Source organism: Scophthalmus maximus, chromosome 19 (assembly GCF_022379125.1).
Source record: "Scophthalmus maximus strain ysfricsl-2021 chromosome 19, ASM2237912v1, whole genome shotgun sequence".
In the NCBI taxonomy this organism is placed as follows: Eukaryota; Metazoa; Chordata; class Actinopteri; order Pleuronectiformes; family Scophthalmidae; genus Scophthalmus; species Scophthalmus maximus.
In genome coordinates, this window is record NC_061533.1 from 2,946,841 (window position 1) to 2,963,092 (window position 16,252).

Consider the following 16,252-nt stretch of genomic DNA (forward strand, 5'->3'; position numbering starts at 1 on the left):
CTCCACTTCCTGCCACTGTGCAAAAACAGAATACCCTGGATAAATTAAATAACCAAAAACGAATCCCGAAGACGTAAGTGCCTGTTGCCGTGTTCACTCCCAGAGGCCTGGTGATGGAGACGGATACGACGAGCAGATTCCCCACTAACAAGTTACCATGCGGATATGACACATGGACGTGAGGATAAGCTGTACGGCTGCATACCTGTGAGATGTGAGCGTGTTCCTTATTGTTAAAGGGACATTCCGCGGACTGATGCCTGGACGCACGGCGGGGAAAGTGTTGGGAGAAAGCCGGTGGTCGTAAAAAAAACCCTCGTCTTTTTCTTTATTAGCTGGTCTTCGAATTGTCCCGAGACAGAGGAAATTGAACGGTCTGCTCAGATCGATTCCAGGTGACAGGTATATGAACGTATACAGTGGAACCAAAGTGCCCTCGCAGGAAGTAACAAATCCTCCGCCTCAGCACATCCCGCGCCGCCGTGGGCGAGCGCCTCGTCTATGAAGTAGATTTCAAGGGTCTTCCTCAGTCCCCTCGTCCGTCTGGGACTTATTAAACCGCCCGTGCAGCTTTTAGTTGGATTGTAAAGCGCTGCTGAAATAAATGACTCCCGAGTCTTAAAACTCGTCTGAATCCTCGCCTGCTGATGTGAAGCTTTTTTTTTCCCCTCCTCAAAGCTAACGGCTCCTGCAGGAAATAAAACGTGCGGCTCGTCCACGAGCCAAACTGGCGGATGATTGATCGCCAGCGAGGAATATTGAGATAGCGGCGAGAGCGTTTAATAACGGCGGCCGGAGTTAATTGGTCGACGGTTGTGAAAAAGCAGAACTGACGGAACGAGTGGCGAAGAGATGAGAGTGATGCGGAGGTGGACAGACGGCGTCCGGGGGCGCTCGCTGGAGGCTGAGCGGACAGAGAAACACTGAGGCGAGTAAAGAATCGACCTCATCGTGAGAGAACTCTGCAAAGAAAGAAGAATCCATAAACTGAACATAGATGTGAAAGACATGACAGCGCCTGGTGGCTGGCTGCTGTATGGCTCATAAACTCCGCCCCCTCCATGTTAACAGATGGGACATGGACCAAACTGTCGTTCGTATCTCTCTGATGTTCAAGCTATTTGATGCTACAAACAAACAGCGTGAAACACTATGATTGACAGCCGAGCCCCACTCGTGATTGGTCGAGGGCGTGTACGGGGCGGGACCTCGACACCAGGAGACTTATGGTCCGGACCAAACTGAAAATTAAGAAGGTTGAGATGTGTGAGCACCTGCAGTGTTTTGTAGATAATCTTGGTTTTCATTAAAGGGGCAGTAAGCGATTTTGGAGAAAGATAGTTTTCTGGTCGGAACTCGAACCCTCAACCTCGGGTGAGGGAGCACGACGAAAAGTGTGTTGGATTAAAATCACTCACTGCCCCTTTAAACAGTAAAACAATTGAAATGTTTTTTCTTCACACACACAGACGTCTCTGCAGCAGCCGTCACATTGTATCTGAACCCCGGTCGTCGCATGTCCTCCCGTCCTCTCGGAGCTCTGGGAGTCGCCGCCACAGGCCGTGGCTCTGCGCGACGCTAAGACCCTTCCCCGCTGATGCTCTTTAGTGATAACATCCTGCGGGGGGCTGATCCTGTCTTACCCTACTGCCGCTGCCGCTCGTCACCGCCACATCCCGTTCACCGGCCTGCCCTCGCCCTCCGGATGATCGCATCTGAGATCCATCAGGGAGCGGAGAGGTCGAGATGTTAGGGGACGGAGGGGTTTACCTCATATAGATGGTGCCTGTTTTAACACACACACACACACACACACACACACACACACACACACACACACACACAGCTGCTTTTCAACCAGCGTGGTGTCGAGATTAAACAGCAGTTACAAGCTATTCCACCAGTGATAGATTGGAAGTGGTGGTGATGGTGATGGTGATGGTGATGGTGACCCACATCTGGGAGAGAAGAGGAGGAGAGGAAACGAGTCCAGGAAGTGAGGAGAGCAGAGAAGATGAGGTGGAAACAAGAAAACGAGACTCAGGATGAGTACAAACTGTAAAATGCAAACTCTGCAAAGTGTTTCTGGAGTTGTTTTTCTGAAAACGTCTTATTTATACAACTTTAGAAGAAGAAAAATAGTGTTCAGGGCCGTAAACATGAGCTGATGACGTCAGTATCAAAACCCCGTTTATTACTGGGATTATTGGCTCTTCACTTGATGTCCCACAGCCACAAATCAGGTTTATTAATCTCCGCGCGGCGAAACTGTGTTCAGTCGCCACATCCTGATTTGATGGAGGCGAGCGTCGCGGCCTGTGGACACAATCGTTTCATCCCCCCGATGAGCGACAAAGTCATAAAGCTCGGTCGGCGCTCCTGTCGTTAGAAGCCGCGCTAACGGCGTCGCGCTCGTGTTAATTACTGAAGATAGAAAACGCTGTGACCTTGCGTGCGGACTGAGCAGGTCGTTAAGGTCAAATCGGCCTTTGGCTCACGATCACGTGTGAGGTGACGCACAGGGAGCGTCCATCCGCGAGTCTGCACGTGTGAGTCCGAGGGGCCATTCAGGGCAATTTTGTGTATTTTCGGACCAAACTGAAAACACGAAAAACTTAAATTTTTGCGACTTTTTTTCTCGTATATTTACAATTTTAATCTCAGAGAATATTCAAAAAAAAAATCTCAGGAATTTACGACGTTAATCTCAGAAATTCTGTGTTTTTTTCTCAGAATATTACCCTCCTCCTGCATAAAATATTACCCTCCTCCATGAAATATATGATTTTTCCTACAATGGCCCTGATACGCCGTCGTAGGTTCGTGTGCGTCACAATGTGGAAAGGAACAATCTCACAGACGTAAGACAATCGCAATGTTAGGTTTTTGTCTGAGCAGAGAAATCAAAGAAAATATGATTATTTTAAAAGATTTTTTTCAGGCTGGAGAAGAAAAATAGATCATTAAACATATTATTCTACATTTATATTAATGCATAAACATGCACACTTTGCTAGAATCAACAGTTCTCCATCCCTTCACTCTTTCACTCACTCACACGTCACAGAACAAAGTCATTAAATTAAATCTGCCCAACACACACACACACACACACACACACACACACACACACACACACAGATAGACCATAAAATATTCTCCTCAGGATACAGAAACATTTTAATCTCATTAAGTTCATTTTCTTGACAAATTAATCACTTTGCGTTTCCTCTCGGAGGAGTTGTTGTTTCAACCGGTGAGCGAGGGGGAACGTCTCATCGCTCACTCTCCGTTAGACTGAACTGTGCGGCAGCAGGCGCCTGGTCGGGCGCCGGGTCGCAGCAAAGGCTCCTGGGTAATAAGGTTTGAAGTGAAGGCTCATTACCTCCGTTATTTCCTCCTGACCGGCTGAAAACACTCTGCACGTTGCACGGCCTTCTGGGTAATTCCGAGGCGCAGAACGGCTCCAGGTGTGAGAGCTGAGCGTTCCACGTTTCGACGCTTCTTATTCTACAGGAAAGAGAAATAGATATTTGATAAAGATTTTGTCAAATGAAAAATGTTAGAAAGAAAATCTTGCCTCTGATTTTGTCAGATTGTCAGAAGTGTTGACAGTTTGAACAACATTTACTAAATTTAAAACTACAGTGTGTAATATTTGGAAGAGCTTATTCACAGAAATTGAATCTATTGTCCATAACTATGTGTTCATATATGTCTAATCACCGATGTCTCCATGTTTCTACGTTGTGTTGAATACGGTCTTGAAAACATCGTGTTCGCTGACGGAAGACGGAAATGGAATCAGCGGTGCGCCGCCATAAAGTGTCCCCTGTCGGTCGCTCAGTTGGTTGTCGGTTTGCAACTTTACCACCAGATGGCGCCAAAAAATCTCGAAAAAATACAAACTGTGGCTTTAATATGTGGTTATTTTTTTAATATATATATATTTTTTCCAATTCATTTATTGAATGTACTTCTTTTAAAAAACTGTTGTCAGATACAGCAGCCGTTTCATTGTCACATAATAATTATTATTATTCGTACTGACATTGCATTCGTGTTCTGATCTCAGCTTCAAGTCCTGCGATGAAAACATGGACGACCAGAGGACGACCGCGGTCCCAGGTGTGACTGTGAATGTAAAGTATTGCTGTGACGGCTTAACATATATTAAATACTGTATATATATATATATATATATATATATACATATGTGAAGCTGGATGCAGGTCAGAGTGACAAGCTCAATCTCTCCGCGGCGCGGACAAGTTCTGATCAGAAGCAACAAGACTCTCTCTCGTCTCGACTCTGAAACCATCTCTCAGAGCGTCTCGCCTGACGGCTGAGCCGTGTTGACACCGACACGAGAGCCAGGTGTAATGGAATTGACCTCCACTGCCAAATCCGCTGCCGCCGGGCAAATAGACCCATCAATAATATCTGCTGCTGCACCGGGGGGGGGCGACGCGGCGCGAACTGTAAACTCAGCAGACTGTAAATAAAAAGGTTGGACGGCTGCGGCAGCAGCAGGGACGAGGCCTCGCTCTCCTTCCAGACGTCTTCTCGCCTCGGATGAGATCACAGGATGCAGACTGCAGAGCACCGACTGCGAGGCGGGCAGAAAGGAAGGGGAGAGTGCATTGGCTGATGAAATAAAAGGAGCCAAACAGTGACGAAACACGTGAACGGAGCAGCACAAAGACTGAATGCGCTGGGCAGAGGGGGATGGAACGAGGACGCAGACGGTGAATTATTTCAAAGTGAACCAGGAAGTAAACAAAGACTTCAAAACGTTACTTTCACAACAGACGAACAAACATTACCAGAGTGAGGCGGTTGCAGCGAGTGACACCTCGTCAGTGGCTTCATCATCGCGTCCGTCGGCGATGGCGCAGACGCCGACGAGTCACGTGTCTGTGTCATCGGGTCATCACCTCATCACCTCCTGCGAGTGAAGAGGTGAGATCTGTGTCGCGGAATCAACTGGGTCCACTTGAGTGGGGGAAAAAATCTGAGATGACGAGAATAAAGTCGTAATATTACCAGAAAAAATATTAAAGCTACAGTGTGTAATATTTAAAAGGAACTTATGCACAGAAATTGTATATATTGTCCATAACTATGTGTTCATATATGTATAATCATCAACTGTGAAAGAGTTAAATATAGTTCCATGAGGTGGACCCGACCTCCGTGTGAGTCTCCATGTTTCTACGTCGTGTCGAATACGGTTGTTGAACTAAACGGTTCCAGAATGCGTCGCGTTCACGTTGAATGGAATCAGCGGTGCGCCGCCATAAAGTGTCCCCTGTCGGTCGCTCGGTTGGTCGGCGGTTTGCAACTTTACCACCAGATGGCGCCAGAAATCCTTTTTTAAATTACACACTTGGGCTTTAAGTAAAAAAATCGGTTCAACTCTAGGCCACGTGTGATTTTAGAGGGGGATATGGGAATAAAAGGAGGAAAAGTTATAATTTAGTTCATGATTTCACAAATAACAAAATACGTGGTGTCTATTCCAAAGGAAAAAACGCACAGACTTGAAGGAAATTGTATATTTTCTTGAGGAGGAAATGTCTAATATTTTTTTCTTTTCTTGAAATAATATGACATTTCATTTTTCTCCAATTCTCCAACGCCATATTTGTCCAGTTTTGACCGAGCTATTCCTTTTACCTTGGACAACTGCTTGCGTCCCGTGTGGACACGTCCCGGTTGCTCAGAGCATCACGTGACGAGCTGGGGGTCACAACAGGGTCTCTGAGCGAAGCTGCCACCGTCAGCAGGCCCGATACGTCTGACGCGGTTTATGAAATCCCCGGGTGATGAGCTGCGGCTCCAGACGGCGGAGGTTGTTGTGACGGACGCCACTTCTCCTGCCACAAGTGATTAAGGAATCCGGGGCTCACACCTGGGGAGGAGGGAGGGTTTGGGGTTGTTGGGAGGGGAGCGAGCGAGGCGGCGGCGGCGGTCCACGGTCTGACAAGCACAATATAACAGACTTAGTAATGACTCAATAATGGGATGTGAAGACTCGGAGGGGGGAGGAGAGGAAGGGGTCAGGAGAGGGATGTGCCGTCACAGAGACGTGTCCTCGACAGATGGGTCTCCGCCCGCAGAGTCTCTCTCCTGGGAAATAGCTTTTCATGTGTGATGTCAAAACCCGGCGAAAGGCCAGAAGGACGACAACACTTCCTGTTTGTGGTTTCTGATGTTTGACGGTTTCTGTCTTTGCACCTTTTCCATCCTGGGAATTAGAAAAACTAGTCGACCGTCGATGGGTTTTTAATCTGTCAAGTAACTCTCAGCTTTCCACTTCCTGCCCCGGGTCCAAGTGCCAAAGTCTTTGCTGATGATCTGTAGTCTGTGGTAGGAGTTGTGTTTTTGTGATTGTGCTGGCTGTTTCAAGACTTATTTTTTTGTGGCATGGACGGGTCATTTACACTATTCAATTTTTTTTTTTAACCTTATGATATTTCCGTACTATTTTTTGTGGATGTATTTATGTTTTGGATGATTTTGTGGATGTGGTTCATTGACTTAATGGTCGTCTGATTTGATTGGTTGGTTTCGATAGTTAATGTGTTGCTATTGTATGTTGTCTCTATAGCAACACCAGAATGAAATGGTCATAAATGTTTTTTTCAACAACACCTGCCGTCAAGTTGCCGTCATTGAGCAAGGCATCAAACCACTGACCCTCCACAGGAGAAGAGTTTGTATCTGACGGTGAAATGTTTTAACTCTAGTTGATGGAGAATAACCGCTGAGTCATAATCAGTGAAATGAGACAGTGATGCACATACTGTAAGTTGTCTGGTGTAAGAGACGATCAACAGGACGTAAATATCCTGAAGAGTTAACGGGGAAAACACAGTGTCGTCGTCCAGACGACGTGATGCTGCTGCTCTCTTCGCCCATTTGTCCTGAAAATGCTCTCTGGTGGCGAAAGGAGCTCAGAGGCCGAGCGGCTTTAGCTCAGAGCCAAATAATCTCTCCACATGAGGAGAAGGAGATTTTCAGTCAGATTCATATTGTTTTTTTCAGGGACAATAAAAACCAAAGTGTGATATTACAGAATTTCTTGTTTGTTTTGTTGTTGTTTGTCCAGATGTGTGGCAGCGCCGCCACATGTTGGGAGAAATAAAGATTGAATTAATCTGCAGTCTGGAGTAAAGCCACGAAAAAATAGATCTTATAACACCTGTTATATAGAGAACTTTTTATATTGATTATTGCATCGGTTTTATGGACATTTCTGTCATTTGGAATAAATCTTACAGGTAGTGGTGATATGAAAAACTTTGCACAGCAGTGAGTGTAAATGTATTTTTGTTTGATTACTTATCTTAACATGCAGAAATATAAAATATGCCTTGAGCATACTTTTCAATACATATATGAAAGTATAATAATTTAAATAATAAATTCACGTTTACTTGGGTTCAGTTGGATCAGTTCTTTCAAAGAAAATCCTCATCTTTAAAACTCAATACAACAAATTTCATTCTAACGTGAATCACATGATTATAACTAATGTTTTTGGAAACTTCCCAAGAAAATTACTGGGGAATTATCATAATTTCGAAAGAAATATAGTATATTAACTTCGTCGCACTATTAATGTTACAAAATGATATTTTACTACAGTAACAACAATCCTTAAAACTACGAACTATTAAAATAAGACAAAAGGTTTTGGGAGTGTTTACGAAAAAGAAGAAGAAATACTTTCATATTCAAACAATTAACGGAAGGTTTTGATTCATAATGTACAAACGTCTCTTATTTATTTTCCTTCAGTTATAATAGATTTATGATTCTTTACCTCGACACCGTCCGTGAGGTTTCCTGCGACTCTTCGTCTCGTGACTTGATACCAAACAACCTCCGTGAGCGGTTGACCTGCAGCTCTCGGTTGCTAGGCGACATTTTGCATGCGGCGAATGTCCTGTCGCCCATTAAATATGTCTTTTATGTCGACCACTGGCTCCGGCTACAGTGTCACTCCCCCTTTGTGCTGCCTTGATTGGTTCGCTCGATTGAGATGTGACAAACGAGGGGACGAGATGAAAAGCTGCAGTGGACAAAAGCCTCCAAGGACAAACTGTAAAAATATAAATTGTACAGTTCAAAGCAACGCTGGATTAATAACCTCATTCATCCCACACGACTTTGTCTTTGTCAAGCTTATAGCTGCACTTAAATATGAATATTTCTATACGGACAATTATGAACCAGCGACAAGTCCCCAAGTGTTTTTTCAGTCCCTCAGATTGTTTTTCATTAAGACAGAAATTAAAGTTTAGTTAAAGAGAGGTTCGATTTGTGCAGCAGAACCTTTTTTCCTAGATTAATCAACCTGTCCACCTCTGGTTGATCTTGTGGCCCTTTTGGAGGGACTCGCCCCAAAGGTTGGGAACCAGTGTACTAAACTATAAAATGCATGTTAAGTATAAAAGTAGAACTACAGAGATACTATGGGGTTTTTGTCTTCCGGACTGTAAGTACAGTAAAGGGTTTTTTACTCTTCAAATGTAGATTTGTTAGAAACACTGAGCATGCAACAAAGAAAAGGGCTGTGCACCACTACTGCGCCCTAGTGGCAAAACCCCGGTATTGTAATATTCCAAAATATTCTTTTATTGCTCCTCGTTCTTCCATCTTTCTTTCTTTCTTTTTTTCTTTCCTTCTTTCTCGTGACTTTTAGTTTTGTACATTTTGCTGCGTCTCGATCTTCACATGAACTACAACAATACAAAAAATAGAAATGACACACATGACTTGTTTTGCCTCATCAAGCTTCTTGGTTCAGGATTTATTCTCTGCATATTTCTATATTTTCAAACTTGCCCTTTCATGCTAACAAAAATCTTCTTCAGTAAATTTTCATTTTTGCACTTCACTGTGAACATACAATCCAAATACAATCAAATAGAGGCGGAAGAAGATGTGTCACTCCGACCATTTTCCCTGGAACCGCAGCAATAACTGTTATTGATCATGACAGCGTTATTTTGGGGGCATTTCATCAGAAGACACAACATTTGATTTAATGCTCAATATTTAGCTTTTATTATACTTTATAATTTTAAATTTTATTATATATATTTTTTTAAATCCCGCCCATCATACTCCTTGAGTCCTTGAATTAAAATTAAAATACCATAAAATAAAATAAGCATGTGCCAAAGATGATATGTATTATTAAAAAAAAATCTTACTGGGTCTGTAATATTTGATTGTCTCTGTATTTTTGTTTTAATGAATCTATACGGTTTATATATATCTTATGTAGACTACATGAAGTATTATGTAGTTTAATCTATGTGAATTACAGATTTAAAATTCTCTGTTAAAAAAAAAGCCGAGTGGTGACTCTTTACCTCAATCGACGATCTTTGTGGAGACCAGGAAAAACAGGCGGCTTCCTGCTTCCGGTTCCCTCCTCCCTCAGTCAGCTGTCTTCAGGCATCTTGTTTGCAAACAACCAGGCTCCGTCCGCGGGGTCCGTGGTGTCCGCTGCGGCCCCTCCACCACCTCCACCCTCCTCCACCCCCGGGGGTCCACCTCCACGATGGGGGAACCCGACGAGAGCGAGATCATCGAGGAGCACCGCGTCGAGGAGGAGACGGAGGCGAAGGGGACGAGGAGCGTCGCCGCGTCCTGCTCCTCGTTCCCGGGCAGCGTCAGCGCGTCCGACCGGCTGCTGGGCCACAGCAGCACCCAGTCCTCGCACCGCCTGCTCGCCTACAGCGACGCCCTCATCTCCATCATCGCCACCGTCATGGTGAGAGGCCTGTGACATGATGCTCCCCACGCACATCCTCCTCCACGTCTGTCACTAGTCACGAGACATATTCAACAGTATTGCTAGAAGTAATCCGATTACAAGTAAAAACATTCTGCTCTGAAAATTGGAAAAAAAAATAAACTAAATGTATATATATATATATATATATATATATATATATATATATAGATGCATTAATGTGTCAGCAGCAGTTTACAGTTGCCGATGCCGGAATGTATCTAATGAGTATTTTCATTATGGATTCATCTGCTGATTATGTCCATCAATCATTATTTCTTTGATTTGTAAAAAAAAAATTTGAGTCCGGCCGATTTTGGGGGCCGATGCCGATATTGATATATTGGGGAGTACACGATTTCTGATACCGATACATCAGCCCATATAATATATAGCACATGAATTGAGAAAATAAACATAATTTATTTTACGTAAAAGGTAACAAATGAATGCAATTTTTTTCTGGGGAAAATATACAAATAACATAAGGACAAATGTATTAAAACACAGAAGTACGTACACCAAGACTTGATTAATAAACCAATGACATGACATATGAAAACATGGACAAATGCATGAGAATACAAATATAAAGACCTAATAATTTTTGTCCAGTCACTAATTTATGCACCACATTTATCAGCATTAACGGAACACCTATTAAACCACCGCATCATTCATAACATGTCATTCAGCATCACACAATATGAGCTCATGTACATTTGAGAGATTGCTCTTCACACTATTTCATATTCTTCTTACAGATATTACCTGTTGCCCATACAAAGATGGAAGATGATGAGGTACTGCACATTAATATCCTTAACGTTTCTAATGTTTTCCAGTTGATTGGGATTATAAATGTAACTGGGATTATAAACGTGACTGGATTTATCTGTGCGTTGCAGGAGTTGCGGCAGAGCGTCCAGCTCCTGCTGACGACGAAGATCGCCGTTTACCTGATGACGTTCCTGATCGTGACAGTTGCCTGGGCCGCTCACATCAGGTACGTAGTTATTAATATTGTTATATCAAACATAAGCTGGTTGCAGGTTTGTCATTGATCACTTATTTGTTTTCACATTTCACAGGTTATTCCAGGTGATTGTGCGGATCGACGATTGCCTCGCCTTGCTGAACCTCGTGAGTTTCCAGTGAGGCCATCTTGAGTTTAGGAACAGGGCTGCATTAGACATGAGTATATAGGTACATAAGTATGTAGACCCTGATCTTGATTGGCATTTACAGTAGCCAATAGCGAGGAACGTGCGTCACGTCAGAGTTGACAGTAACTGGCAGCGTAGTTCCTTAGTTTTAAATAAAATAAAATACAAATAATTAAAAAATATATATGTATTTGTAATATATATATAGGAGATAAATTAGCAATTTAACAAAAATCCAGGTTTAATTCAATGGGGCCTTTAAATTATCATTATTATTATTATTTTTTAATTAAACTATTCAAACTTGTTAATAACCTGAGACAAAGAATACCCAGGTTTCTACAGACAATGTCACATAAATCAAATTGTGTATCGTGGCAACTAAATCTCTAGAAAACACGTCTAATCATTTTTGCATAGATAATGTGTTTTTGTAGGAAGGATAAAATAAAAAAAAACAGCTTAGAGAGGAGAGAATCGTGTTGTCATGACTTTTCTCTTCTATCCCAGGCCTGCATGATGCTGATAACCTTTCTGCCCTACACAGTGAGTATGAGTCAGCAGCTAAGTGGAACTTCAAATTTGGTGATTTTTCACAAACAAATTCCTCCATTCAAGCTCCCTATACTGTGCATACGATATTTTCTTTTGACAGTTTTCTTTAATGGCGACTTTCCCCGAGAATATCCTGGGGATTCTTCTCTTCTGCGGTTGCGTGATGGTGATCGGTGTCATTCAGGTGAGGCCCAAAAATAATCTGTCACCTTCAAATTAATCTCCCATAACATCTGTCCTCAAAAGTCTATTATTAAATTTGAATTCATGTACGATAACGTACGCGTGTCCAAATACTTATGTCCTGGAGTACATTTCTACAGATGCTTCTTGCGTTATTGTTTTTTCCTTCTCCATTAAGCACAACCACATACGTCCGTTATGATCCCGTGTGTCTCTCGCTTCCCTTCCGCAGTCGGTGATTGTGTTGTACGCCTTCAGCCGCCCCTTCCTGCTGAGCGAACACGTCCAGATCTCGGAGAACCAGACCTTCTACAAACACCACATCCTCAAGGTCATCATGCGAGTTCCCCTCATGTGCCTCTTCGCCAGCATCTTCTCCTTCATCTTCTTCCAGCTGGTCGGTGACATTTTGGTTTTTGCTGTGGTTTACTAGAAGGGATATCACAAAACGTGATTACAAGATGCTCAGAGTTCTGTTTCGCCTCGTGTTTTCTTGTAGGCTTTGGACTTCTGATTAACTTGGCAATTATTTTTCTGTTTTCTTTAGTCTTACGTGCTGCTGGCCATCGTCATCTTCCTGCCTTACATCTCCCAGTGTTTGAAGTGGTGTCGCAGCAAAGCAATCGGTAAGACACAGTTTTAGACTTGATAGTTAATCCGCACTTTCGGATTCAGATCCGGGTGTGCCTGAAGCTTGGACAACAACCAATCAAGTGTCGCGCTCTGCGACACACAACAAAGACGGCTTTCAATCTAACGTGCCATGCTTGCTGTCAATGCTGTGCTTAGGGCAAGCACACGCAAAATAAACTCCATCAGCCATAACATTATTAGCACCTGCCCAATATTGTGTAGGTCCCCCCCTAGCACTGGCCCGTTGGGGAATGGACACAGGACCTTTGTGGGGTGTCCTGTGTTGTTGGGACTTTGGTAGCGGATCCTTTTGACGCTTTGAGCTCTGTGGATTTGGTGGCTGGGGGCCTCCATGGGTCTGGCTTCTTCTGGTATCCTACATTGCTTGATCGGATTGGGATCTGGGGAGTTCGAAAGGCTGGGGGTCAAACTCTTTAGGGGGTTGTTTCCGTCTGTTCTTGGTTAGGTTGGTGGTTTGTGTCAAAGTGAACCCCAGATGAATGCTAGGAACTGAGGTTTCCCAGCAGAACATTGCATTATAACAATGAGCTAATCGATATTATCCACTTCATCGGTCAGGGGCTTCAATGTTACGGCAGTTGTAAAACTTGTGGATGTTACATTATTTCATCCGATAGTTGTTTTTAAAAGAACATAAACCGAATCCTGTCCGTTCCAGGTCAGGTGGACGAGTCTCCAGAGTCCATGCTGTTCTACACCTACCTGCCCAACGAACCGCTCAGCAAGGAGCGAGTGGAGGCTTTCAGTGACGGCGTTTATGCCATCGTAGCAACGCTTCTCATCCTGGACATATGGTTTGTTTCACTCAATCACCTATGAACATTGCTCACAGTTCATAGAAAAAAGAGGTCACAGTATGACAGATAGCTAAAGATATTCACCAGGAGACCCTTTGATCAAGGTTAGTGTAACCAATGTGTCGTTTACCCGCTAGACGCCACTAAATCCTGAACCTTTAAGTGAGATTGTTTTTAAAAAAGTGCATTGCAGTGTGTTGAAAGAAAAACCTTGCAACTCTCTGGTTCCTTCCCTTCAGCGAGGACAACGTTCCGGACCCGACCGTCGTGAAGGAGCAGTTTGGCGGCAGCCTGGTCGCCGCCCTGCAGGTTTACGGTCCGGAGTACCTCGCCTACTTCGGCTCCTTCGCCACCGTCGGCCTCCTCTGGTTCGTCCACCACTCGCTCTTCCTCCACGTCACCAAGACGACGCGCTTCATGGGCCTGCTGAACACCTTCTCGTTGGCGTTCGTCGGAGGTCTACCGTTGGCCTACCAGCTCACGCACGAATTCCCGCGCAACTCCCGCAATGAGCTGGAAGCCATTCAGATCAGCTGCGTGATCATTTTCTTCGCAGGCATATTTCAGCTCTGCATTTGGGTGGCCGCGCTCTACAACGAACAGGAAACCCTGCACCCTTACGTGCGGTACGGCGGACGCGAACACGCGTTCATGCTGGCTAAGCTAGCTCTGTACCCGTGCGTGGCTCTAGGGACATTTTTCCTGACGTGTATTCTGAGCAGATTTAGCGCCTCCATCTTTCACCTGATGGAGATCACGGTGCCTTTTGCCTTTCTCGTGTTGAGGCTGCTGGTGCGCGTCGGGCTCGCGCTTCTACGGCAGATCTTCTGTCCCGATCGGTCCGACCTGAGGACCGTCGTAGAGGAGGATGATGACGAGGCAAGAGTGCCGTTCAACGCCGTGGTTACCTAGCTAGCTTCAGCTGGAGGGAAGTGGCAGAGTTGTGAGGCAGTGTTGCTAAAATACTAGGTTTCTGAAAGAGTTGGATGCGACCTCTTCGTTAGGAACCTGTTGGGGTTTGAATCAGGAACAAGATGGAAATTGGTTTCTTCTCATTTGGGCCTTGAAAGTGGTTCAGATCTTAAAGGGAATGTGGTACTAGTAGTACCACATGGTAGATCTGGTAGAGGTGAAGGAAACTCTTGGTGGACCAGAGTAGAGAAGGATAAGGTTAAGGGTTACCCATCTACTAATTCAGTCATTGTAAAAAGAAGGATATGCTGATGCTAGATTTGATTCGCGACTAATCAACAATCATTTTAAAGCAACCAAAAGGTTCTTTTAAAATATCCTCAAAAACCCTTAGATGTTATTTGGAGCTACAAATCTGATGGTACATGTGCTACCAATCACCACGTTTCAACCCGTTTTTAAAGAATCAAATAACTAATTCAAAAACAAACGTACCAGAATAATGAACAAGATCTACCTGAGATGACAGAAACCATCTTTGGGACATAAATATACTTTACCTTTACGTTAACTTTTTGGTTTGGCCCATGGCCCATCTGTTACCATAGAGTAGGCGGGGTTGAGACATATTGCAGCAGGCCACTAGGGGGAGATCAAGAGGTTTTGGCTTCACTTTTGGGGAACTGCCATGTCGTCCATCTTTATAAACTGTGTATGGCCAAAATCGAGAATGGATATTTTCTGTTTTCAGGCTTAAAATCATGTAACTAGTTCACGACTAAGCTAATTATCCGATCCATCCGGGACTTGCAGGTTCAAAAGAACAGAAAAAAACTGGTATGGTTGGAAATCAGTTCATGTTCAGACACATTCAGCTGCTGGATGTCCTACATGAGCTGAAGGCTTAATTACTTGAAGTACTTTGCTCAAGGGCACGACAAGAGAAGGTTTTCTGGGGGGAGGGGGTTTCTGTCAAGACTTTTGGCTATATATACGTTTGCGTCGATCTCTTGTCAAACAAGCATGAGCTTACGTCTGGTGTGTTGGGCACTTTAAACATTATCCTGAACGGGTAACTTTGCGATACCATTTCAAATTGCACTACTTTTGATTCAGATATATTTGTGTGTTATAACCAACTGGAATGAAATCTCACCTTTTCAAACTTGTCACAATGTCATGCTTCTCTCGTATTATCTTATAATATGAAGACTGTATATTTGAAAGTATAAAAGGGCCAGATTCTGAAGGGTTGTTGTTCATTTTTCAGTTTCAGACGTTTAAGTCTTCTTGAAAATTCTGATTTTAAAGTTATGTCCACCCAATATTATTTAAAACATCAGAACTTGTATGGAGAGGTGTGTACATTTTAGATTTTCCGTCCGGGGGTTACTGATATTTCTGTCCTGACATCCTGCTATGATCATATGCTGTGCTACGATGTGCTTTATACTGACTCAAATCTGAGATGCACTTTAATGGAGTAATGTTGACAAGGGCCAAAACAACACTGAGTTTGGAAGAAAAGAAAAACATAATTCAACAGTTTTTTCTTGTGAAAAAAACTGTTGGAATTATCTGGGGGGTTTTTTCTTCCAAACTACCAGAAAAAAGTCTCCTGGCTTCAAATGTTGGCGGGTGACCAGCTTGTTTGTTATGGTTTGGACAATTGACATTTCATACTTTGCCCTTTTTTTGTAGTTAGTCATGTTTTTAGTTTGTCTGTTGCTCAGCAGCTGCTTTCATTTAATGTTATATCTTTAGCATTGAGTAATTAAGGATTTTTATATATATATATATATATTTAATTTGTTTGCGATTCATTGTGACTCTGGATCCGAAATAATGAAGACAACATTTTTCAACGCGAGCAACTGTATTTGGTTATTTTACAAATCATATTTTCCTTGTTACCGAGTCCTACAGACATGTTGCTTCTTTTCAGTCCCAACAATAGCAGCACGATCTTTAGAAATCCTTATTTTTTTCAAAAAATTATCTTTATCGTCACTCCTCCAACATATTGATGTTCATTAAGGTCGGTGGAGACAGATTTCTTCTGTCAAAGCTTCGATGTGTGTGATGTTTGTTGTTGTTGCTGCATCTGGCTCTTTTCACGCGTCACATCGTTTTGTGAATAAATGTGAAGTTGTTCCTTTTGACGTCACTGA

General features: G+C 43.4%; 1 protein-coding gene across 1 annotated transcript; it reads left to right on the forward strand.

The window, feature by feature from the left end:
- Nucleotides 1-9,446: 9,446 nt before the first annotated feature.
- Nucleotides 9,447-16,243, forward strand: tmem175 (transmembrane protein 175). The gene is made up of 10 exons (XM_035639521.2): nt 9,447-9,793; nt 10,579-10,617; nt 10,723-10,820; nt 10,906-10,957; nt 11,491-11,526; nt 11,636-11,719; nt 11,951-12,115; nt 12,266-12,344; nt 13,031-13,166; nt 13,409-16,243. The coding sequence occupies exons 1-10, from the start codon at nt 9,581-9,583 to the stop codon at nt 14,079-14,081; spliced, it is 1,575 nt and encodes a 524-aa protein (XP_035495414.1). The 5' UTR covers nt 9,447-9,580; the 3' UTR covers nt 14,082-16,243.
- The last annotated feature ends 9 nt before the right edge of the window (nt 16,244-16,252 follow it).